The following is a 25,734-nucleotide window of genomic DNA, read 5'->3' as shown; positions in this document are numbered from 1 at the left end:
GGGGGATCATAGTTCTCCAATATGGCACCCTAGCAAGCTTAGCAACTCTACCTAGCAAAGCCCACAGTGGTGCTGGCACATTGCAGCATGCCATTAAGTAATGTTATTCTCCTCTGATCCCGAGAGCTGGCAAGTTTGCCTTTTCTAGCTACTGTCTGGAGCAACAGCTGCTTCCTGCTCAGCTACCCTGCTGCCCAAGGAGGTCTAAGGAGACAGGTATTCCTCATGACCCTAGGCAGCCAGCCCTCAGTCTTGGTTTGGAGTCTGAGCTGGCAGGACAGAGAAGCTATGATCTTTGGGGGATTCTCTGCAGTGCAAGGCCACATGTGTTTCGCTTAGGAGCACAGGTAATGTAGGAGCTTCTGTGGAAGGCCCTGAACAGGGATACTTCTCCTGTCCTGTATGGAGTCTTCCAATACCAAGACTGGCAGGTCTGGCTTCCCATCAGTTGCCCAGCTTCACGTGTTTGGAATATGGAGGCTTCTGGAAAGCACTGCAACCCTGGGAAGTGGTTTTTCGCAGGTCCTGACTGTGGCATTTGAGAGCAGAGAAGAAGTGATTTGGACCTGAGGATGGCAAAAGCTTTGTCTCTTGCTGGCAGTAAATGGTGAAACTTACCTCCTTTAGTGTTCTTATCTGGTGTCTTGGAAAAAAGCCTGAACTCCCACACTTTTGCTCCATACTGCTTGCTAACCTGGGTTGTGTCCGTAGGTACAGCTGTGCTCAGCTGATTCTGGGCCTACAGCCCCCCTTCATGGAAAAAAGGATCATAAGTCCTAAGACAGACACTGAGTGGACAGTAAAGCATTTCCAAAGGGTATATTGGTGTGGCCTGGTTATCCAGTCTGAGACTAGTAGGGAGGCTCTAGATTTTAAGCTACTCTTCCCCATGTCCGTTAAAAGGCAGAGATTTTACCTTCTTTGGAAAGGATTATTGGAAGTCGCTAGTTAAGAGGTCCATCCACTGGTCTAGGTGTCCAAAGATGGTCTGCACTAAGAGGCAGATCTCAGCTGCAAAGCAGAAAGGCAGAAAGCTTCCTTCCCTGCCCTGTCTAGTACTGGTGTAGCAGATTCCTTCCACTCTCTGCAGAGAAATAAATATACATTAAGAGCACCTCTCATTGCTGCAGTGAACATCCTTGCTGCCTGTTTGCACTGTGCTCCGGTGTCCATCCCAGTTGTGACAAATGCCACTCTGCTTATCTCTCTCCCAGTGGGTCAGAAGGAGTCTCAGCCCTCTCTCAACCTCACATAGCTTTGAAGGTGACATGAGTTTTGAGTGCTATAGATGACCCTCAACCCTGGTCAAACAAACAGCAACTCACTCTCCTGTACTGTGCTTCACACACAACCTGGCTTCCCAAACCCACATCTTGCTCTCTCTGTCTCTTGTCCTGAGAGAGGGAACTGGCATATTGCTCTAACTCCTGTACCCTCCCATCTTCTTCCGTCCTTGCAGAGGAAGCAGACCAGGGCAATGCATGAAGAATACTCCCAGCTGCTGGAACCCGCCTGCCTCACTACCACAACCACCATCTATGGAGTGACAGATGAAGAGTGCCTGCAAGGAATGGGAAATGAATTTTACAAATAAATTAACTGTACTCACCAATGATTTTTGAACAGTTTATTCCCAATTCTGTTTTTTCCTGCTCAGCCTCCAGTCACAGCTTTAATCTCCCTGGCTTCTTAGGTTGAAGAGCATCCCATCCAGCCATGCCTGTGTGCAGGGCAATAAGACTGACAAGGGGACAGAATGATTTAAGTTGGGGTCAGCCTTTCTGTTGTAGCCCTCTCAGTGTTATGTACTCTGAATTTGTCATCTGAGATCCTGTCTAATCAACAGAGAAGGACAGGTACTTCTTGTGAACTATTTCTCTCCCCTGGCTTAGAAACCATAAGCTTGATTGAACTGGTCTCTGCAGGTACCTATCCATGTCTCCCACCAGTAGGCAGCCTGGATGATCAGCTAATGTTACAAGTTCAACCTCTCTGATGTGCCCCACAGACACCCCTTCCAGGATTGTTTCTTTTGTAGAAGAGTGGGAGGAGATATACAGTTTGCCCTCTTCTAAGATTAGAGCATGCATGGGAGGGCAGGAGGGATGTGTGCATGCATTATGCCTTCAGCTGCTAACTTAGAATGGCCTGTTCTCCAGTTGAAGCTTGGGCCTTCTTGTGGAAACTTCCGTATCTTGTGCCTGCTGCTTCTTGGAAATTCCCAAGGAGAAGCTAATGCATTTGCCAGTAACCTACATACCTAAGCCTAGTTTCAATGGCACATTTACTTTAAATCATAGAGTTGCTTTGGTGAAACTGTCCATAGTCCTCTTAGATATCGCCAGGAATGCTCCCCTTTTCTTGGTTTTGTCCCATTACTTTCTGGTTTTAACTTCTGAATGGCAGAAAGATCTTACATGACAGTTTATTCTCATTAAATGCTTATTGTTAGGTATCATGGCTTATTGTGTATCCAAAGTATGCACAGCTAGTTGTTCCATCCGATTTTTTTTAGTGTGCCTATCCAAACAGTGTTATTGAGAACAAATAAAATTCTTCATCTATTTTGCTAGATATTAATATTATGTCACTTCGTCTCCTGTGGTGTTTGCCATTTACTCACTCAAGACCTTTTTGACACCTCATATTCAGAGAAGTCTATGGAATGAACTGGCTTCAGTGAAAGCTGAGCAAAATTTCTAATCAAGCATGAATACTAATTGCATTTTGTTTTGATTTAGAAATAGTAAAAACATCTAATTTCCTACCATGAGGCAATTACTTTTCCACACAGTTTTTGGTCGCTGAATTAAATTGTTTTGATTTTAGACCATTGTGATTTTCCTTTGAAGCATGCCATGCGTGCTTCATGGGAATAGAAATTCAATGTTCAGACATCCCTGTACTTCCTTAAGGTAGCCTTGCTGAAGTTTCCTACACGGTATGCCATGGAGGACCTGCAAGTATGTGACTTTGATGATTCACAGCCTAGTCAAGCTGAGAGACATTAAACTGCTTTACAGATACAGGCTAGCCAGGGAGCCCCAAATGACATGTGATGTGGCTGCCCATGGGCAATAGTTAGGTGTTGTCTAATTTAAGACCAGGCGGCAGCAAAACATTGTGTTAACTTTTTTCCATGGTAGAAAGCCATTATCCAAATTTTGTGAATGGAACATACTCCAGTGATTTTACAGACTTTTAAATTAAATTATCGTGATGATCACTTTGTTTCATTTGAGGCAGAAAAGATCCAACTCCATAACCATGTAGAGTACTCACCAGAAAGTGAATGAAAATGAAGGAGCTGTTGCCATCCATCTACAGCCTGCTTTAAAGGAGGGCCTGTGTTTGGAGACCTGTGTCTGTATGCACAAGTTTTCAGACCTGGCACTTTTGAACCTGCTTGCCCCTAACTAACAGTTTCAGCTTGGACTGTGTATCTCTGGTACAGTCAGTCTCTCAGGACCCCATAGCAGGGGCACAGCTGTAAAAGGGGCCAGAGCAAACTGCTTTCCTTACACAGTGAGGAATTCTAGCTCATGAAGGGGAAAGAGGGTCTTGAGACACTCACATGGACAACAACAACAACATAAAAAGCTTCAGGGTCGCTGAAATGTGTCCAAGTTCTTTGCTGTATTGCTGACTTACATTTTTGACAACCTGGGTCTGTGCATGTGAAAGAAGCTGTGTAAGGGACTCCTATAGGTGTGTTTGCTTAAACTTACATTGGCAGGGTCAAAGGCACCTCTGCACACAGAACCATGTAAATAAAATACACAGGGTGCCATATGACCTACTGAACTAAGGCTGATTGCCTCAGCATCCCTGGGAGAGATCCAGACTAGAGAGAATGTGATAATTTGGAAAATTGACATGCAAAAAGTTTAACCCAAACTACCAGATGGGAATCCAGGGCCTCTCCCCTGAATTCTGCTGAAGCACCGTAAGCCTAGTTGGGAGGAAGAAAAAAACCCTGTATTAAAATTACTCAAAAAAACCCCAAAAGAGATCTACAGGCCTCCACTGAGGGGAAGAGGATAAAGTTCTCATGAAAAACACAAGGGGTTTGGCTCATAAGGTGGTTCTTGGTTGAAATTCTGACTGATGACACTGTTAAGTTCCCAGTCCCTCTCTGATTTCACTTCAACTGTTCAGAAACATGCAGATAATGTCTTCACTGCTAGAATGGGAAAGTCCACAAGTCTTCCCTTCATTTCTATCTGGCCTGCTGTGAAAGATCAGACTGGATGGGTTCACACTGTCCTTCCACCTCATAGCAGTGATTTCACAGTGGGATCAAAGGCAATATGTGATCAGAGGTTAATGTCCAAGGATTATATTGCAGAAAACCCTGGCTTTTAGAGGCAGGGAGTCAAGCTCCCAGTGTATAATGGCAACAGGTAGGATTTCCTCTCCTCCTGCAGAACTGGCAAGTATGGAGACAAACCTCCCCACTGCCAAAAGCTGTCTGCCTTCTAGTATCCTGAGGAGTTGCCAAACACCACCTTGCTGTGGATGACTTTGGATTTAAATCTCAGGCCATTACACAGTCTGAGCTATGGAAGGGAGGAGAGACAAGACAAAGTAACAAAAAAATAAGGCCAGAGGCACCTGATGAGAATCAAGACTTAATTTATTTATAGTTTTACTTCCTTTTTGGTGTTGAGGTGTCCTCGTCTAACATTTCAATAGCCCCCCTCAACAAGATCTTCTAGGGGCAGAGACATGTGAGTTGATCCAGCAAGGCTCAGACAAGATGTGCTCTTCAGGCATTTATCTGTTCATCCTTGGCTGGAGGTGGGAAAAGGACAGAGTGAGGGAATTATCCTGGTGAAGCAGTGTCCAGAGCCCTGGACATCTTCTCTGTGTTCTGGTGGCTATGTGAGTTCAAGCCCCACTAAAATCTGGGAAACTGATATACCTAAAAATGCCCAGTTACAGACAGGTAACAGAATGGGAATGGCTGGACAGGGGAGGCAGATTTATCCAGGAGATAATATGAGCTCTCCTAGTACACATTCCCTCTCAGCACCTGGATTCCCAAAGGAAGGCAAAAAATAACCCAGGGCAGAGTTTGAAAGATCCCCACCAAAGACATGTGAATAAGGTCAAAATTTCACCAAGATGTTTGGGACGCAATTCCTCTGTACCCTTCTGTGTCTGCAGCATGACAAATGTGGCCCTGAACAGGGCAGACGCACAAAAGGCTGTGTGGCGTTCAGTCCCAAGAGAGATTTCAATCTTATTTGTACAACGTGACACACAGGCAGGAATAGACAAGCGCCTCTGTGCGAAGGCAGGCAGTAACAGTGGGATTGCTATTCTCACTGAGCCACAATGAAAGCTGCATCCGATCTTACACAGGACATCGGGTGGCAGCATTGCTTTTCGTCTCTGTACTAAGGCTTGCCTAGCGACTGCAACAGGCACAGTGAAGATAAATGCCGAGAGTATACACAGGCGGAGGAAACCCACGGTCTGCAAAGACTCCAATTAGAGACAACCTGCAGTAGTCCATGCTGGAAAACGTCAGTCGTTCCTGCGCAGCCTACCTGTGGAGCAGGGAGCGCCGTACTCCTGCGTGGCAAACTCATCTGGAAAGGAGAAGGGGAGGGAGACAGCGGGCTGTCAGAGCCCCTCGGCAGCCCTGGCAGAGGGACGGGTGCCAGAGAGACGCTCCTCCCAGGCCCCACAGCCGGCCACTGCCTCCATCCCCAGCCTCCCCCCCCCCGAGCTCCCAGCCGGGGTGGGAGGGAGCCCCGCTCACAGCCCTGGCCGCGGCAGCGAGGCAGAGCCGCCCCCCTCGCACAGGCGGCCCCGGCAGGTCTGCACCCCGCCGCGCCCAAGGGCTGCCCGGGCACCTTCCCCCAGCTCGCTGGGGTGGGCTGGGGACAACGCCGCCGCTGCCACCCCGGCCCAGCCGCCGGGGCAGCGGAGGCACCGGGGGCCGAGGCTCTGCCTGCGAGCGCGGGCGCGGCTGCGCTCTGGGGCCGGCCCTGAAGGCGGGACCGCCGGCGCCCGCGGCTGGGCTCGGCTCCTCTGCCCGGGGCGCCGCGACCGGGCTCGGAGGGCTGGGCGGATGGCCTCCTCGGCCCGCTCCCTCAGGGCAGGGCAGCTGCCGGTGTGAGGGGCGGCCATGAGGGGACCCCCGCGCAGCCACCGCCGCCCAGACCTGCCCCCTCACACACACCCCCGCGGTGTTCTCGGGGCCCTGCCCGGGCGGGAGGCAGGGAGGCAGGCGGCGGGAAAGGGCCGAGGCCCGGGGCAGCGGCGGGCCCCCCCCGGGCTCCCCGGGGCACCCCCAGCCCCGCACTCACCCGTCTCGTAGTAGTCGTAGACCTTCACCTGGGCCGGCTTCAGGCCCTGCACGGGGATGTCCCGCTCCACCGTGAAGGAGAAGCTGAGGGTCTCGCTGCTCAGCTGGGGAAGGGAAGCGGCGGAGGCTGAGGGTCGGCTCCGCGCCGGCCCGTGCCCCCCGTGCCCCCCGCACGGCCGTCCCCGGGGTTCCCTCACTCTCCCCTGGCACCCGTGCCCGTGGCCGGGGGGTGCGGGGGCTGCGGGCCTGGCTGAGGGAAAAGGGGAAACCCTGGGGCCTTTCCCCACACGGGGGGAGGCTCTGGCTGGTGGGGAGGTCAGGGCCCATCTCTGCGCGGGGCAGGGGGAGACCCTGCCGAGGGCTGGGGAGCAAAGTACCAGTAAGTCTGAAAGGTCGGCAGAAGTCAGTACGAGATTCAGTCCTATTCTTGTCAGAGCCATAGTAGTTTTGAGTCCCCGATCTTTTGCCCTATGGGGCCAAATGTCCCAATGCCTGTGTTTCTGACCGGTCCTTGCCCCGGATGGATACTTACCTTTTCCAGATACACTAGGACGTGGTTGGTACTCAACTCTGTGCGCTCAATAACGCGGCGGCCTTCCAGCTGAAGAAAGAAGACCAAGATATTACTGCGTTGAGGGTGGTCTCCCTGTGCCCCTTGCACAGTCCTATGGATGGGATGTACCATGGATGAAACACTGGGGTACTCAGGGAACTAAGTCAGCAGCACGGAACTGCCTCCTTGGTGTGCCACTAGGTATCATGGTCCCCAGGCCTTCCCTTCACAGCCTGGCTGATGAAGTACAGCCTGGCTCCAGCAGAGACTGAGCCCTGGTTCCAGCACAGTGATGGAACCATTCGATGAGAATACATTCCTTCTGGCTTGCTAGTTCTGCAGTATCTTATGATTGCCCTTATTTTTCAGACTGTGCACCTGCTCGGCATCTCAAACAGTGACCCAAGACCTGAACAGTTAGAATGCTAGAAGGTGTTGTCAGACCAGCAGAGGGAAAAAGGAAACAGCACTACTTTTGAATGTCCTACACACAGAAGATGCTTTTAGGGAGCTATAGGGACACAGTGATAATAAAGGTGCCAATCACCAGTCCAAAGAAAAAATCACTTAGTCTATTTTTCCTAGATTCATCACATTGTCTCCCCTTGTGCTGGCCTTCAGCCAGGTATGAAAAGAGGACGCTGTAGATAGCAAATGTGCAGATGACAATGGCAAGAGCAAGCTGATGAAAACCCTGAAGCCCTCTAGTTTGCTACAGACGCTTGGAAAGTGTCTTGAAGATAGATGTTGCTTGTTTGACAAACAGGCTCCTACCTTCCTCACGGAGGACTTCACGGGGATGAATCCCGACAGCATCTTCACATCAACAATCACCATGTTGGAGCCATTGCGCTCCCCCGTGTAACTAAGGAATCAAGCAACAAAGACTCAGTACACCTCAAGTCAAAGCTGGGGGCACTTCCACCTTCTCCATAACACTTGGCACACCACCACGTCCTGACAGTCCAGCACCTCTTTCTCCAGCTTTCCAGGGTCTCCAGGTCATCTGTGCAGCCTCTCACAAGCCCAGCTCTGGGCTACCCACACAGCTCCACCACTGCAGGACATGGCCTTCCTCCACAGTCTCTCCTCCCAGCCCAGCTGCCTCCTGCCCGCTTCTCCAGGGGATGTGCTGCTCCTGCAGGGCTTCCAGACTGGCTCGCCCTGGACAACCAGACCTCGTCCAGCTCCCATGGCTTCTCAGGAAGGCCCAGACCCAAACACAGACTCACCTGACATTTACGCCTATGTCAAAGACCTTGTGAGCCTTGGAGTCCGCACACGTCTCTGGGATTGTGTACACGTGAAGCAGGAAGGGTGCATCCTCCTGTGTGGGCTGCACGTTGTACCTCAGGCTTGTCTAGAGGAGAGCCAGCAGCTCTGTGTGAGCACATATGTGTGCATGCTGGGTGCAGGAGAGCGACGATCCTCTCCCCACCCAGCCTCCCCACTTCTCCCGTTCTCACAGCTCCTCCACGTTGCGGATCCTTGCCTCCCCCTCTTTCTCCTCCACACACCTCTGCTCTTCTTCTCCTCTTCCCTCTCCCAGAACCTTCCCTCCCACTTCTGCCCTCTCTCCTGTCCTTTCTGCCCTCTCCCTGGCTCCTGCCTGGCAAGGGGCTCCCCTCCCAGGATGCCACCTGCCCCCAGCACCCTCACCTGCAGGTAGACGCATCCTTCGCCAGACACCTCCGTGCTGTACTCCCCTGGCACCTGGGGCAGGGGCACGCGCTGGAGCAGCAGGCGGTTTGTGGGATCCACTTGGAAGTCTTGCTGGAAGTCCCCTCCCGACCGCAGGGTCACTTTGGAAGCTGCTCCGCTCTTGGCGTACGTGACAGCTCCGTACAGGGACAGGGCTTGGAGAGCCACCACTGTGTCCTGGAAGAGACGGGTCCCGGCACCCAGGGGGATGCGGTTAGCCTTTCCACAGCCTGTCCGCCCACAGCCTGCCCTTTGCTGTCGGCACGCACCCTCCCCTCCGTTCTTCACTTTCTCCAGTTATAAGTAGAAAGGACAGAGGGAAAGAGCAGCTTTTGCGTGTTTCCGTTCCCTTCCCGTGTCCTCTGCCCAGCAGCTGCATGTTGCCTGAGCTCCCTGGCGTGGAGCTCCGCGCAGCCTTCGCTCGCTCGCCACTGGGTGAGGCAGCAACTTCATACGCACAAAAACAGTGGGAGCCCTCTCCAATGGCACAGACACACGACCCTTGTGTCCCTACCATTCTGCCCCACTGTGTCAAGAAAACCAGGTCATTAATCAAAGTATCGGTCATTCCCAGAGGCACTACCTGCCATACTAGCCTCTAGCCTCTTGGGAACTTGGCAACCGCGGTAGATACTGCAGGGCTACAGTCCCTGCCCTGGCAGAACTTACTGTGCTCCCACCTGGGTCTCTGACACTTCCCATCCTCTGACATTGATGTGTGAAGTCACAGGAGGGAAGCAGCTCACCTGGGTGGAGGAGAAGCCTCCACTGGGGTTCTGCTGACCACTGATCCACTTTGCAATAAGAGACGCGAATGACAGCTCCTCCTGGGAAGGTGCCGGCTGCGTGGTGAGGTGAGCAAGGAGCACGTAGGCTGTCATCTCCACTTCAGCAGAGGGAGCTCGGTAGCGATAGTACGGGAGATCAACCTCTGGCTCTTTCCCAGGTCGCTGCCAATGAACAGACCCATCTTCACAGGAGGCGGAGAGCGTGGAGACAAGACAAGAAGCAATTATTAGTAGTTACTGCAAGGGAGTTCTTGATCTGCTGCCGGTCCAGCTGGGAGGACAGAGCCTCCAGGATGCATCCGTCACGCAGGATGAAGAGGCAAGGGTTAGGTTTACACTTGCTGCAGGTTTACATCTAGCCTGAGACTGCTGAGGCTCAGTCCTCAGCCCTGGCTACCACTTTGTGCTAGACTCCAGATTCACACAGACATTTATGGGCTTGGGCAGCTCGAGGAACCAGGGACCCAAGAAGGATGACACTCCTCCCCTTGTGGAGTAGAGATGCCGGGGGCGGGCAGTGACAAGCTCTGAGGCAAAATGACCCAAAGAATGTGATCAGGCTTGACAGTCTCCTGCAGGCGGAGAAGGCAAAAGGTGCTGGGAGTACTTCCTTCACAACCCCACTCCCCAACGTTTGGGCAAACCCACTGTCCGGCCTGACCCTGCCAGAATGCTTCCGAGTCGTTATGTGATTTCCTGGAAGACTCGGAGCTTAATGCTGGGGTCTCTGAAATGACCTGTATGTTCGCTTTCTCTCTCAGCACCTCCAGCTTTTCTCTGATTTATCATGCCTTGTGCTGTGCAAGGTCAACTTTGTTCTATGCTGAGCATGTGCACTGGAAGGAAGGGGTAGCCGTAAACATTGCTAAGCCTTTGCTAAGCAGTGCCTGGTGTGGCAAGAGGAGCGGACTGCGGAGAGACTCTAGCAGTAGGAAGGAGAACCTTTAGTTCTGCACCGATGGGGATGGTGCCTAGTGCTTCTGGATGAACTCCCTTGGAGCAGAGAAGTAGGACCGGGCACTGTGAGGGAGTTCTCAAAAATGCAACCCCTTTGCACAAGTTTTTCCTCTCCCTGCACCTTTCCCCACCCACAGAAGCCAGTTCCTGCAGCCATTGCTCCACCAACAGAAACCATTTTACCAAGGGAAGATGCAAGGCCAGTGGGTTGGAAGAAAGAGATGTCCCAGCAGGAGCACTCACCCTTTTTCACAGCTTCCTTTTCAAGTGAGCTAAGCAATGCCTTCCGTTTCTCCTCCTTCCCTGCCAGGGCGAAGGCGTACGCCATCAGTGCCTTGGTGTACACGTGGTTTTCTTTCTCATCTGCTGCTGTTTCCAGGCAGAACAGAGCATTACGGACCACCGAGTGCTGGGGAGAGATAAATAGTGATTAAAAGGCTGGGAGAAATTAGGTTTTTGCTTTACTAATAGCACATCATTCCACTGAACTCTGAGGAGGGGTCTGCCAGAATGAGGTGTAGAAACAAGTAGTGTACGTGTTGCAGAAATGCCAAAATTGACAGTACATAATTCTTGTATCACAGGGCTCAACAACCAAGTCCTTTTTCCAATCTGGAGCAAATTCTGGCCAGTACTGCGTCATCACAGACTGACACAACATAACTGACTCAAGTTAGGGTAGAGCCACATACAGTTACAGGCAGAGGAATCTCCAGCAACGCAATAGTGATGTACGCCGTCAGCGAGACCTCGTTGTCCACTCCACCCTGCAGGGAAACACAAAGGTAGATGCTGACCCCACCTAGCTTCTCATCTTCAGTCTTTTCTCCCACTCTAGTGGATATACTTTATTCTGCCTTGTAGACCCTTAGCTTGCCTCCTCCCCCTTGCAGCTAATGTGGAGGTATCAATACCACTTATCAAGTGCAGGTTAGCCTTCATTCTCCTTCCTACTGTGGTGATCATAGAGAATAGCGCCCAGCTCCAAAGTGCTTGCCATTGACACGGGAATTTCCCATCTGCCTGTATGCTCAGGAAGCTCAACTGGACCCATCTGACTTATGGTCAACTTCTAGCCCCACAAAAAAACCAACCAGGCAGACATGTTACCTTCATAGCATTGTTCAGGAGTGTCCCAGAACTGCGGAAACAGCCGTTCTCCTTCTGTTTGTATGACAGCCAGACCAAAGCATCCTGGATGTGCCTCTCATCTATGAAGATGTGAGGTCGGGCCTGGGCAAAGGACTTGAGGACAAAGGCTGTGAGCCTGAAAGGGAGAAAGAGCAGTGAAAGGGCCTGAGCAGGCCTGTTGTCCATCAGGTGAGTGGGCCCATGTGCACATCATCTGTCTGGAGAAAGGCAAGCAGGTTTGGAGAACTGTGGGCCAATTAGTCAGACCACATGTATATTATATCCTCACATCAAAAAATCTGTCAAAAAACTGCCTTCCACCTTGATTTCTTGTCCCTCTCTTGGCTCATAAAACCCTGTGATCCCTTTGTGTTGAGGCTACAGTTTGAAGGACAGCGATCGTTGATCTGTATCTAAAAAAAAATCTGTTTGGAAAAAGTAGGGAATTGCATGCCAATTAGCTCAACAACTGCATAACAGTAATACTCAAAATGACAGGGAAGAATAATTAAATCCTTGCTAGCTCATGGTCTGCTGGCAGGACTCTTGCACTAGAAAGCCATGTCTCATGGATTTCCCAGAAGTCCCCAGTGTTTTAAAGTAAAGAAGAACATGTTAAAAGAGTTTTTGTTAGAGTTGTTACAAGCAGTTATGGAGAAGAAGCAGGCATGCAGCGAGAAGCCAACATGCTGGCAAGAACCAAATACTGTTTCAGAAACTAAAAGCAAACTGAAGGTGATGAAATTATCCATTCTTACCCTTACCTAAAGTTGAAATTGCATGGCAACGGTATACTGGAGCAACTCAAAACTTTGCAGTAAGTCACACTGGCAATACACCTGCTCCTCCAGGCTATCTTTGCTTAGTAACACACAAACACTCTTGAAAAGAAAACCATACAGCACTGCTCTTGGATTATCATCCTTTCCACTTACATGGAAACACACTTCCTATCAGCCTTCTCAGCAGATGCTAGTCTAGAAGAGCTGCCACTGCAACTCTTCAGCCTTCCTCAGTCAGGATACGAAATCCCTGCTCCCTTCTTTCCCAATTTATCTCCATCTCCTTCTTGTCTGTCATGGTCCTCAGAGCTGCTGGTGGGAGGACGTGCTTCAGCTACATAACTGGCTGATGCAGCCTATTTCATCAAGTAGGAGGCAGCACAGGGACCACACCAGCTCTGGAAAGCCTGCTGGTCTATAACGGCATTTCCTATTTAGTTATGCAGCATTTATTATAAATGTGAAGGTGAGAAAGAGGAGCACATGGGGAGGCATAGGTGACATTGAAATCTCACCAGGTGTTCCCCAGTTGGCCATAACGTGGTCCAAAGGTACTGTAAGAGCCATCTGGGTGCTTGTAGTTCAGCTGCCTCTGATAACCTGCAATGGAGAGTTAAAGCAAGATTCAAATGCCAGAGAAAGTCTGTCTGCTGAGGCATGGGGGAAGAGAAAAACAGCTGTATTAACAAAGGCAAAGGAAAGAGGAGTAGGTCAGACCTTTCCTGGCCAGTAAGAAATACTGGTACATCCCCACCTCCATGCACTGCTTGTACTGCATGAGGAGAAGCAACATCTGCCTTTCTTCAGAAGGAAGGCAGGACATATTAATGACAATGGACAAGTCACTGTAGCAGGTCACCTGACAGCTCTGCACTGCATTGCAACCCAGTTAGGGAGCAGGGAAAAGTGGGTGCAATGATCACGTACCCTAATGCTTAAGCAACAGAAAATAATAAAGGAAAAAGCAGCAAAGGGCCTTCTCAGGCATACAGCAGAGACCATCTGTGCATGAGAGAAGCTCTCTTTCCACACCTGGCCAACATTTGACAGAACCACCCCAGGCAGGATCTGGAAAAAGCCAAAGCAGAAGCAAAAGCCGTGTCCCAGCTCACCGCTCACTAAGTATCCGATGGCCTTGGATTTGACCTCCTCGCTCAGCTGCCCTGTCTTGTTCAGATAGTCCAGGACGTAGATGTTGGGTGCAAACAGGACCATGTTCTGCTCTCCACAGCCGAACGGCATCTGCAGGAGCTGGTGCAGGTTCTGCATGGCAGTGCCCATGATGTCACCTGGGGAGCAGGAGATACCAGAGGGATATTAACGATACTCAGGGCTGCCTATCAGAATCAGAGGGAGCTACTGAATAAAAGAAGCAGGAGATGACAGAGAAGAACAAAAGAAAATCTGGATTGATAAAGATCCTGGACTGAAACACAGAACAGCAGAGAAAAGGAAAAGAGAGAAATGAGAGAAAGTTTAGGGCACTAGCAGAGAACTCCGAACAAAAGGACATGCAGAAAGGAGAAAAGGAAGAGCACAACTGGAAGGGAAAGTGCTCGAGACAGAAGGGATCAAAGACAGGAATGAGGTGTGCTGAAAACCAGGAGAAAAGATGTGAGGTAGGAGGCCAACACAGAGGGGCAGAAACAGCACATGGTTCTTCTGTCAGGCTGCTCACTCACCCAGCACTGAGAAATATGCTCTTCCTGAGTCTTGTACCACATTTGAGGGTAGCAACAGGGAAAACTTCTGTTCCGCAGACACTCCTGAGAGAGAAACAAGACCCAAACAGCTTCAGTGCAGTCCCAAGAAATGCTAATGGAAGGGGAGGGGGCCTCAGTGAAATGACAGTAACACTTCCTATTAGAAATACCCGGACTTCAGTCACTTCATTTTTCCCTCACTATAAGGCCATCTCTGCATGAAAGCACCCCCAGCCACTGTTAGACACTTTAGACTGTGTCTCTACAGCTTTTTCCTGGGCCCGCTAGAAAACAGGAGACAGCACTGTAACTCCAATGTCAGCACACAGGAGAACAGGGATGCAAACAGTCATGCTAAATCTGTCGGAGCTCATAACCTGATGCTTGGGCAGGATGGTCCATTCTCTAGGTCTTTCTTCTGTCTTATATCTCAAGCTCCCAACTCATGGAGCATGTTTTGATTACCTAAAAATATCAGCCTACCTGGACTATAACAGAGGCAGCACTATCTTCCTCCAGGCACGTCCCACCCATCAAACCACACAGGAACAAAGGGAGAGGGTGGAGAGAGTAGGTTTTACCTTTTACACAGAGCACAGAGTTCTGGGCTGTTTCCTTCTCAACTCCTTCAGGCTTGGGTGGGATGGAGGAACACAAGAGAGGTGAGAAGTTAGTGAGACAGGAAATACAGACAGAGGAATCCTTAACAAGGACAGAGGGGTATGTGAAAAGAAAAGTGAGTGAACTGAAGAAGGAGAGGCAGTTACAAAATCCCCCTGAAATACAGAGCTCTGAAATAATAATTTAAGCAAGTACAGGAAATATGATCCTAAATGACAGGTGTTGTACCTGGAGGAAGGACTGGAAAAGGAGAGGAGAACACTGCACTACTATCACATGGATGACCTGCAACTATTGTATGCAGCGAGAGACACTTAACATCCTTGCAACAAAAGGACTGCAGCATTACAGCAAGAGCTTTTGTTAGCAAAAGCTCACAGTAGCTCTAGAGGGCTGTCCTGAAGAGATGCCTGCAGTGCTATTTATCATAATGCTGCAGATGATTTAGGGGAGAAAAATTGTCAATAATAGAAAGGGAAGATGGTGTACACTGTAATAGCTAGTGACATTACTGATACCATACAACATTGTAGGCAAACATTAGGGGGTTTTATGATACAGAGAAAAGCTAAGAGCATAGAATCTACCTGCCAGATTACCACATCCAGTATAATAGCATTTTCCTATAAAGGGTATGCAGTACTGCCACACAATATTTCCTTCTGTACCACATCGCATCAGCGACTCTTCTTGCCACAGAAAATGGATAAGCTGTAAAATTTTAACATGTTTTCATGGACTTTTATAATATCTGGAGGGGAACTTTATAATATTTTGAGGGGACTTCTCTACAGGCATCAAATTCCTGTAGGTGCTTGTGAATTTCCCACCTTCATCCCAGTGCCAGACGATGGTAGCAAACCAGAACTGCATAACACTCAGCTTAAGAGTCAGTTTGCTTGGCCACTCAACTAGCAGCGAGGCAGCATGTGCTGACTGGCAAACTTACTAGGGGTGTCTCAAATGGAGGAGAGAGGCTGTAAAGAGGGTGTATTGAAATAGGAGGTGACAGGTAGGAGATAGAGAAGGATGGATTGGAGTAGGAGTCCTGCTACAGTAAGGGACAGGGAAAGATTAGAGTACTGGGAGACACATTGCACAGCATTATTAAGCTGCCGTCTTTATGCAGCCCTGCCAAAGTATAAAGATGATGTAAGGCCATCATAGTGCCATGCTGCGTAGTGATCTCATAGAATCATAGGATCACAGACCAGCCCAGGTATAGAAGGGACCTCGAAACATCATCTGATCCAACCTTTCATGGGAAAGGGAGCCTAGATGAGATTATCTAGCATGCTGTCAATTGCATCATAGCATACACTCTAGCCTGTGGGAAAGTTCAGTCCTCCTTTCCCACAGCCCACATACCTCCACCAGCAGCTGTCTGATGACCGTGTCTTTCCGCCCTTTCTCAGGGGTCTCCACGATGGCGTTCCCGCAGGGCTGCTGGTTCTGCAGGGCCTCGGTGCTCACTGAGAACTCCACCTGCCCTGGAGGAAACAGGAGTCAGCCAGCCCTGCCGGGCAGAGCCGGGGCAATGGGAGTCACTGCCACTTCCAGGAGTTTCAATTTGCAGGCTCATGGATGGGGATTTTCTATCACACCTGGGCCCTGCTTCTTTCCCAGAAGAACATAGCTATCTGTATCAGTAGCCATCCTGGAGCAGATGACCTGCACTGCCATTGAAAGGTGACTCTATTTTGGTTACTCTTTTCCAGAACCTAGAACACCACAGTGGTGGGACTCACCAGCCCCACTGCTGTTCAGCACACTGCTACCCCGCATGTACACCACAGCTGTGACCACAGCACGTAACAACAGTGAAAACAAAATATGATGATCCCATGGGACAATCATCTAAGCTCTGGGAGGAATGGAGCTGACAGAGCTAGCAATGTCTGTGGCTTCAGAAGGTGTTGTCCAAGGGCTGTAAGGCTTGATGGTACTGCATGTGGTGCCAGACACAGCCTCGGACACTTGAGCCCACCAGCCTTTGCCTCCTAAATAACACCAGATGAGACAGACACTCAGCTGCAGTGCTTCCAAGGAAATTGTGTTGCTCTAACACCACATACTGAGCAGGGACAACAGCACAGAAAAATCCTCCCTGCAGTTTTCAGCACCCTGAGGCCTTTACCTAGAGATTTGGGAGTCACCAGCCAAGCCACGGTTTTCCTCCCATTCTCGCAGAGACAGTGAGATTCTTCCTCCTTTTCCACCAGAGTAGCCAGGAAATGAGTAGACTGAGCCAGAGTCACACTGACCTGCCAATTGTAGAGAGAAGCAGAATCAGGGAAGGGTACTCGTGAGAGACAGGGAGCTAGGAAGCCATAGCAATATCTATTTCTTCAGTAGCAAAGGAGCAGGGAGCTGTGGGTTCTGTGTTTGGAGTATATAGGAGGAGTAACATAAGAATTTCAGGGGTGAAGAGTCTAGGGATACTCAGAGATAAGATAAGAAGGCTAGGTGAGGGCTAGAGGTGTAGAAGGTACAGAAGGTACACAGGTACAGAGAAGGATTTGAACCTTCCTTACCCTGATACAGGTGGTCAGGTAGTTGAAAACGGTGGCTTTCAGCGTGAAGGACTCACCACGCACTACAGAGTAGGGCATGGTGAGCTCTACAAAGAAGGGCTGGAAGGCTCTGAGGGACACTGTTGGGGACAGGCCAAAGCCCGTGTCTGCCGAAGTGCAGAATGCATTGGCTTTCCATTCCGTGATGGTGTCAGGGATGGTCACGTCTAGATCAGCATTTCCCTCAGAGCTGGCGAGGGATGGAGAACAAGGACAGAGATGATTTTATGGCATTTTGGTGACTATCTGTACCCCTTTTGGCCTACTGAACGTGCCCCTGTGCATGATGGGTCACAGTATGTTTGTTACTGTAGGGCCACACTACATCTTCTTGCAGACCCACAACCACTCCTTGGACAAACCTAACCACAGCTGAAGGTAATTCCATCTCAAAGGATTGACAAGTGATCTCTGCAAACAATGAAGGGCTTTGGGGCACTGAAAAGGCTTGGCAAACATGGGTATTCACATTTTCACTTTATAAAACCAGTTTTATTAAAAAGGAAGGAACTAGCCCAAGGTCCTCACCTTATAGATACTAAACTCCAAATCCAAGTTTCTGGGAAATACTTTCGGACTGTCTCCGTCACCTCTTCAGGAGTGCGTAACGTGGCATAAAGTCTATCTGACTGAATGCCTGAATGTGATGAGATTAAAAAGAAATCAACTACTGATAATTCCAAACAAGCAAGATCTACATCAGCATCATGCTTCGGTCTGAGAAAGCAGCAATCTCTGTGGCAATCAGAAGCTGTGCTGGCAGCAGATGTTTGGTGTGCCTGTAGTGAGCACTGGTACCAACAGCAGTGAAGTTTCAGGGTCAGGGCTTATTAGCAAGAAGAGCTAGCCTTCCATTATTTCTCACTGGTCTCCAGTAAACCTCAAAGTTTGTGGGGCAGCACTTCACAAGGTTAAAACAAGGATGTTAGAGCAAAGAGCTATTTATGACCTTCTGTGCCAGCAGCCTTTTCCCGTTCAGGTACAGTCTTAACATGACATCCCTCTCCATCCTATCAAGCCAGCTAGCAATGGAACATCCCTCTGGTGCAGTGTGTTTGTAGGGTCATTGTGACTGAGAAAACCACCTCCCTGCCAAATCTATGGCCTCCTCAAGAACTAGGCTGAAGATGCTCAAAGTAAAATCACGCAGCTGGAATTTGGGAGGGGCAAAAAAAGACTTTTTGACTAAACCAAAATTTTCACATGCAAAAATTATTCCCAAGAAAATATTCTGAGTTTGGGATGAAATTTGGTAAAAAATAAGCCTTTGTTTTACTTCGGTTTTGAACAACTGGAAAACAAAGATGGGGTGGGTGGGACTTGCTTTGCCTGGCTTTTACAAACAGAAAGAGAAATACACCCAAACAGATAAAGAAGAAAAGTTCTTAACTAAATTATAGGTTTGGTCATCTTTACTTTGGCTAAATTAATTTCTACATTTGAATAACAATTTTGAAGCTAGCAAGTATCCATACTATCTGTGCAATGGGCACCTCCAGAGTCTGAGAAGGTCTCAGAGCACAAGTGAAAGATGCTATTAGAGCTGTATCACATAGCTCCTAGCAAGAGTGACAGATGGCTTGCTTGTATTTTTCTATCATGGTATTTCAGTCTTCTTACTGCTGTCTATTTCAGTTTAAAATAATTAAAAAGCATATATCTTGCATCTTAGCAACTTGTGTCAGAAGTTGAAATTGTCTTAAAACTGGACATGTACAACAGCACAGGTTGTTGTGCCAAGGGAAAACTCTCTGAATCAGTTATCCAGCTAAAATAACTTAGATTTTCTAGGATATTTCCCTTAATATGATACTCTGGAGGATGATATGGCCAATTCTGCTGCCCAAACAGCTACAGTGTAAGAGTTGAGATACCCTTAGAAATAGGGTGGGTCCATTTCAGACTGGACTTCTACCACACCCATGTTACCATTCTAAGCCCCCAAAGTCTACCAGCTTGTCACTGAAAATTTTGTCATCCACTTCATCCGGTTTTGACCATACATAAAACTGGATGAGTCAATGAGGACAGATTGAAAATGGTATCGGAGACAACTTAAGTGATACCTGGGAAAAGAAGTCTACCGTAAAAGCCTAGTGAGCAGAGAATTCAGCAGCAGAATAATATCCTCTGCTCTGCCAGAGTCTTTGAAAACTACCTGGTTCTGCTGACTTCTAATGTGGGGTTATCAAAGCTTCTGTAGACCTTCACAACCCAGCAAAAGAGATAAGCCCCACACTGATGCAGAAGCTGAAATCTGCAAACCCACCAATTCAGTACTACTTCCAAGAGTTCAATTCACAACCCCAGCTCTTTTTTACATATTCACCCCAAAATACAGACAGGATCTCTGTTCAGAACAGAGGTGATAACAAAACCCAGTTCCTTTACCGTTTGTCCTCATTGCCTGTATAGGTGCTCCAGACATGACTGAAGATGATGCAATGCGGACTCCTGCAGGCATGTAATTGTCAGTGCTGCAATACCAAGGTTTCCTCACCTTGGTATTTGTGAAAACCTTTAAACCCATTTCCTATGGGAGAGAAACCCAACGTTGGTTTTTGATACTGACTCCTGTTGAGGTTTACACAGCAGACCTGACATTGGTATTTTACTGCCTCAAAAGGAGAAGCTGTTACTGTCTGTGGATTGGACCTTGAGATGATCCCCCCAGCCTTGGGTCTGGGTGCCTGGGTGGCTCAGAAAGACCAAAGGATAGATCCCCTCTGTTTCTAGGGCACTGGTTCCAGTCCAGTTCCAGCCTAGGGATCAGGATGAGCCAGGGAGTAGATACAGAATTTTCTTTCTGGAAGGAAATGTCTGTAGCTACAATGCAGCTCAAGGACGTATTGATTTATGTGGGGTAACTGTAATGGCATGGGATTATTTACCTCCCATTAGAACCTTATTTCAAGTCAACCTCAAAGCTTTTCCTGTAAGAAGAAATCTTTGAGACTGATCCCTTTTCCACCAAGTGGAGAGCAAAGCTGGCAAGACAGGTGAAGTTTATGACTCTCACTGAACTCGCCTCTAGATAAAAATTAGTGGTCAGATCATTCAGATTCGCAAACCCTTCCCTTGTTACGTTGCATCGTGCCACAGAAGGCTTAAGCATTCTCAGTCCTTCTCCCACTCCACTCCCTAACCATGCAAGAGAGCTATACCTTTAGAATGCTGTAAGTGTCCTCTTCATTCGTCATCACTACTGGAGAATAGGTGATCCCATTCAGAACTATCTTCTCCAAGGGGACACAATTCTCCAGGGGCTCCTCCAAGAGCATGTCTGGACCATGGTGATAGTCATGCAATTCCTTCACTGGCAGCAAGCTATACACCTAGGCAGAAAAAGCCAGGGTATTTGGCATTTTCAGTGTCCACTGTCACAAAACACAACTGAGGGAGTTGGATGCAAGCACCAAAACAGTCCCATCACCTGCACATACATCCACATTGCCATGGTCCTCCCTGTGGTGGGAGCAATGGGAATTTGGGAGTCAAAAAAGAGATCCAAATTTGGAGATACTGCCTCTTTTGTTATGGACAGCATGTTACTCTGGTTATTATGGCTCACATATATAAAAAATGACACTGGCCACCCCGTATGTGGTGCTTTGTACCTACTCAGGGATTGTTGTTTGCTGCTTGGCGTGAGGGGAATAAACTCTGACACTTCCAGACACTACTCCAAGAAAATTAATCCATGGCTGGAGACAATAACTGAAAAATGATCATCAAACAACAGTGTTTGGCGCTGGCCAAGAGAAGCAGTCCCCTTAAAAGAGCTTCCTGAGTGCCATCTCTACAATCACACAAACCCCCTAAGAAACAGCTGCTGCCCAGTTCTCCTCTTTTTGCCCACTGGACGAAGACGAGAAACAGAACAGGGCAGCCTTCCTGACAAGAGGGGCTGTTCACTGTTCCCCCTCCAGCACTGGGCTGTACTTGCTCTGACTTGCTGCACAGACTCAGCACTTACAGAGCTGGGTGACAGGTCAGCTTCTGGCTTCATGAGGAGAACGCTCTTGTCCACAGCCCGGACGGCGCAGAGGGAGTTCGGGGAGGCTCTGAACAGCAAGTGAGCATCAGAGGAAGGCAGGCCTTCAGAAGGAGAGAAGCTCAAGTCCACCTGTAGCCACAGGAAAAGCTGCGTCACAGATGCCCTACCCTTGCCGGACTTTTCCCTCCAGTTGAGTGCGTCGGTTCCAACCTTACGAAGCCCGCACAGGCATGCACACAGACACACACACTCCCTCTGTGCTACTGCAGAGCTGGATTTCCTTGCTACAGCGCCAGAGGAATCAGCACTAACAGTTCTTGGCAACTTCAAGCATTGCAATTGCTCATAAAAATTTTAAGGCAGTTTGATGTTTAATGGCCACTGTGAATATGATGAGATAATCCCACATAGCAGCTAGATCTGTTCAGGCAGCTGGGCATGGTCTTGAACCAGGCCCAGTCTCTGTACCGCACCCAGATATTGTATGTGGAGAGAAAACAGGCTTGCAAAGACCTTGCTTAGCAGATTCTTTGGTAACATGAGAAGCAGTGATGCCCTGGAGCAATATTGCAATATCTACTGGCTGGTAATGATTCTGAAGAGCTGACCTGCGACATTCATGTGCCTTCCCCAAAACCTAACTCACAACTCTAACAAGCCCCTACCAAGCTCTGTCCTGGAAGTCCTTGCTAGCAGAAGTTGTTACCATCACCATCTCACGCGATTTTTGTAATAAGATGGCTGACCTGCATAAATCTTCCCTCTCCTCAGAAGTACAAACTCTCCCCTCACATGCAATGATCAAAGCACCCTCAGAGTAAACAAGTTGCCTGACAAAGCAGCATCAGCTGCAAGCCTCCCTCATGTCCCACCCAGACCCCAGCATGCCTTCTGCTGGCACCCCCCACCTCTCCCAGTGTGGACTTATTAATCTCGAGAGTGCAAAAAAAAATGTTCTTCAGGAAATGGCACAACAAGGGCTGTAGCAAGCTTGCTTCTAGTAAAACTGTCTAGCATAGAGATAGCCGAAAGTCTGTCCTATCTGGTCTGACAACAGCTTTAACTTCAAGATGCTTTCAGAGAGGAAAGCAGTATCCGAGCACGTAAACCACTTGGCACTTGGCTTGCACTCAGACCTTAATGCAGTGCACAGTATGACCTTTAATATATGAACAAAATTCAGGTGACCAAGTTCCTACAGTGACACCAGTCTCAAGAATTCATTTAGCTTGGGTTTTAGCAGGACAAGCGACTGTCTTTAGCAGTGTCCTGTCTACTATTCTGAAGTCCCGATGGGAATTTTTGAGGTTGTTCTCTTCTTAAGGCTGCTCATACATCAGTATTCTCTTCTGAAAAAGGAATTTGTGGGGCTATAAGAGAACAATGGTCCACCTGCTCACAGAAAGGCTTTATTTTTCTGCACTCTTTCAGTCTCATCATTGCTATTGAAGCACCACTGTGCATTGCGCAGCAGGTTCAGGCAAGGTTTATCTCCATTTACACACAATAGAAATTAAAATGACAGGATGAGATGTACAGGAGCTGAAAGATCTGACAAGTATTAGCTTCCCCCACTGCACTGGGGCTGCATGTGTTTTATTTTTGCTCTGTGACCCCACAAGCAGCCACCTCATTGCTGGAATGAGTTTGTGTGAAAAGGGAGTAAAATGCATGTGTTGCAGTATGACATAAGACATGCGGCCCCCCTTTTCTTACCCAGGACCGTCTGTGAGATCAATGGCTGCGACTAGTTGCTAAGAGGGTTTTTATGAGTGTAGTCCCTGCTGGCACCTTTTTCCCAGCAGCTGATCTCCTCCAAGCTAGCACAAACCAGTAAGCAGTGAAGCTACCTAGAACAATTTTAAGTGGCTTGTCCATTGTTAGTAAATCTAAAGAAATGAGCTTAGCCAGGATAAATCTAAATAAATGAGCTTGACCATGCTGCAGTCTGATGGCTGCTCCCTCAAGAAGTGGACACTTACCTTATTGCTGAAACACTTTTCTACGTTGAACTTGGTTGAATCAGCAATTACCTCACTGCTGGGGGCAGTGGTATAGACAAGCAGTTGGGCCACTGGAGCAATATCAGCTTCTACAGGCAGCTGTAGCGAGAAGACCCCATTGTCTAGCAAACAAAACAAGAGCAAAAAGTTAAGGTACAGGAAACCTGCTCTTGGAGCAGCCAAAATTCTTAGGTTTGACTTCATTCTGAACTTCATCCTAGCCATGATGAAACTCCAGGGCTCCAAGTGGGATGAATTAGTGCTCACAGAGGTGTATAAATCTCACTGTCTGACTGAAAAAGCCTGTTTCAAGTCCTGTTTTCCAGTGCATAAGCGTGCTGAATTTTGGTTCAGCTTCTAAAAACAGACCATCAGTCTGTGTCTCCTAGGAGCACTGGAGCCCCGGAAGTGCAGTGGCAGAAGAAAGACAGCTGGCACAGGGGATTAGATCAAATCTGTGCAAAGCCTAAATAAAAGCAAAGCAAGCTCAAACTCTTCCCATATCTTAGGGGACCTGTAGATGTGGATCCCTGCATTTATATGGAAGCAGCCTGTATGTCTGCCACAGTTGCCTAACCTCCCAGGACAGCGACAATTTGGCAGGGGAGAGGAACTCACCACTTTCCTGCTGCAAATCCAGAATGTGGGTGCCCGCTTTCTTAATGATTCCCTTGGCCATCACCTGAATGGAAGGAGAAACCCTGCTGTGACTGAGGTTATACATGAGCCAAACCTCAAAGAGGGGGAACCTGAGAGGAGAGCAACTGAGCTGTATGTCTGCTGCTCACACCCTGCTCAGCTGTTCTCTGCCTCCCTGAGGCAGAATCCCAGTGCTCACCCAGGGGGCACTGGGGCATCCTTATTCTTCTGCTCTTAACCCAGCCCCTCCTTTTTGTGGGAAAAGAACATATGAAGGATGATGGGAAAGCGTTTAAAGCCTGCTGCCACAAACCACAATTTCCATCTCCAGCCCCCCTACAATTACCAGTGACAACCTCACCGTATGGCAGTTGCAAGCTTACCAGGTAGTAAAAGACGATTTTCTTCTGCTCTCCTACGGCTGCTGGAGTAAGGATATAGTGCACCCGGACCTCTGTGGAGAAGCCACAGCTTAGTGTCTTGGACTGGGGCTCAATTTTGAGGAAGCTATTACTAGGAGAGTAAAAGCGCTTTAGTTGGAGATAGCCTTCTTCATAATATGGAACAACCCAGGAACGGTCATAGCAGTAGGGGTGTACTTTATGAGTTGCCTGGAAAAGGAGAAAATACACACATAGATCCTCAAACACGGGTGGATGAACTGGAGCCAAAATTCATGGCCTAACATTAAAGGTTTTGTATTTTTTGTATTTAAGCAACAAGGTAACCTACAAAAAGCCCCATGAGTTTGGAAGATGCAAGACAGGGTGGTGGTACCTTTAGCAAATCCTTGGGAATGATCTCACTCCCAGAGAATCTGGAGTTTGTCTCAAACAAGCTGAATCATATCAGTTGTTTGTTTACTATCAGTATCACCTCAAGGGCTCTTTACCCTAATACCTTGCCCCCTCTAATATCCTGTTATTTTAAAGAGAAAAGAAGCTGATTTTCATTTTTCTTCTCATTACTGGCACTGGAGAAGGGATAGTGCTGTTCAGTTCAGAGATTACCAGTGCCAAGATCAAGCTAAGGATGCTATAGAAAAGGAGGAAAAGTCTCCACCTAAGAATTCAAAACCTAAATTGAATAGAAGTTTAGGACCTAGGAGAGTCCAGATCTTCTTAAAAATGAGAGCAAGGGGAAGATATTTCACATTTAGAAGGGTGCTACTCCAGCATTTCATGTGCCTCATGTGCCCTTATTTCCTTATCTTTCTCACTATGCTTGAGAACTCTTGCCTTTTCTTTACCCTGCAAAATTCTGAAAACTTCAAGCACTAAGTGGTAAGTTCTGGATAATTTTTAATGGTTTTAATCTGTGACAAGAGAATTGTAGGGAGAAGAGCAAATACAATTCTAGACAATCTGCCCTATTCCAGGGTGAAATATTATGAAATGTGCATATTACACACATATTGCATTTTCCACTAACAAAAGGATGCTCAGCAGCACTTATTTTTCCCAGATAAATAAATTCCACACCAGGGGGAGAATTTCTGTGAATGGTTCATACTCTTTTTTTCTTTATGGCAGGAAAAAGAAAAAAAAAAGAAAAAAAAAAAAAGGAGAACTGCTTAGAAACTTGGAATGCTAAATTAAACCCTGAGAAATGCAGATTGCCTTAACCGACCACAAAGGATATTCAGATGAGATACTTGGGAAATCATTTAATTGAAAAGACAGCGAAGCACAAGCAGCACTCCACCATGGGAGTTAGACTTACCCTTGAAACAGATTTGTCTAGGTAGGGCTGGTGATCCCTTGGAGCAGAATGGACTAATATGATCTCTTGATGTTCCTTCTAACCCTATATTGCTATTGCCAAGCAGGAATCAAATACTTAGAAGCTAAGTACAATTGTGACTTGGCAACCTGGTTTGTTGTACGATTATTTCCACCACGCTGGTGTCAAGGTTGGCACAACCAACCAGGAACAAGAAGCTAAGTGCTTCTGCATATATAGTAGAA

General features: G+C 48.2%; 2 protein-coding genes across 3 annotated transcripts in view; one reads left to right on the top strand and one right to left on the bottom strand.

Moving 5' to 3' along the window:
* LOC104318040 (alpha-2-macroglobulin-like) overlaps positions 1-2,580 on the top strand; it is a 41,793-nt gene extending 39,213 nt beyond the window's left edge. For both annotated transcript variants that reach the window (XM_069806747.1, XM_069806746.1), the window contains exon 36: positions 1,460-2,580. In XM_069806747.1, the coding sequence (XP_069662848.1) occupies positions 1,460-1,485 (26 nt within the window). In that variant the 3' untranslated portion in view covers positions 1,486-2,580. The remainder of the gene's footprint in view (positions 1-1,459) is intronic.
* A 2,038-nt stretch (positions 2,581-4,618) lies between these two features.
* A2M (alpha-2-macroglobulin) overlaps positions 4,619-25,734 on the bottom strand; it is a 31,254-nt gene continuing 10,138 nt past the window's right edge. Inside the window, 25 exon segments of the mRNA XM_069806738.1 lie at positions 4,619-4,794; positions 5,556-5,597; positions 6,321-6,423; positions 6,852-6,920; positions 7,647-7,737; positions 8,105-8,232; positions 8,532-8,750; positions 9,320-9,543; positions 10,562-10,727; positions 11,011-11,085; positions 11,429-11,585; positions 12,747-12,831; positions 13,344-13,520; positions 13,914-13,997; positions 14,516-14,567; positions 15,924-16,045; positions 16,693-16,819; positions 17,090-17,318; positions 17,657-17,765; positions 19,520-19,661; positions 20,293-20,463; positions 21,105-21,254; positions 23,108-23,250; positions 23,747-23,810; positions 24,151-24,378. Of these exon segments, the coding sequence (XP_069662839.1) occupies positions 4,769-4,794; positions 5,556-5,597; positions 6,321-6,423; positions 6,852-6,920; positions 7,647-7,737; positions 8,105-8,232; positions 8,532-8,750; positions 9,320-9,543; positions 10,562-10,727; positions 11,011-11,085; positions 11,429-11,585; positions 12,747-12,831; positions 13,344-13,520; positions 13,914-13,997; positions 14,516-14,567; positions 15,924-16,045; positions 16,693-16,819; positions 17,090-17,318; positions 17,657-17,765; positions 19,520-19,661; positions 20,293-20,463; positions 21,105-21,254; positions 23,108-23,250; positions 23,747-23,810; positions 24,151-24,378 (3,183 nt within the window). The 3' untranslated portion in view covers positions 4,619-4,768.

The sequence above is a fragment of the Haliaeetus albicilla genome, chromosome 19 (assembly GCF_947461875.1).
Source record: "Haliaeetus albicilla chromosome 19, bHalAlb1.1, whole genome shotgun sequence".
NCBI lineage: Eukaryota > Metazoa > Chordata > Aves > Accipitriformes > Accipitridae > Haliaeetus > Haliaeetus albicilla.
This window is presented reverse-complemented; position numbering and strand designations above follow the sequence as displayed.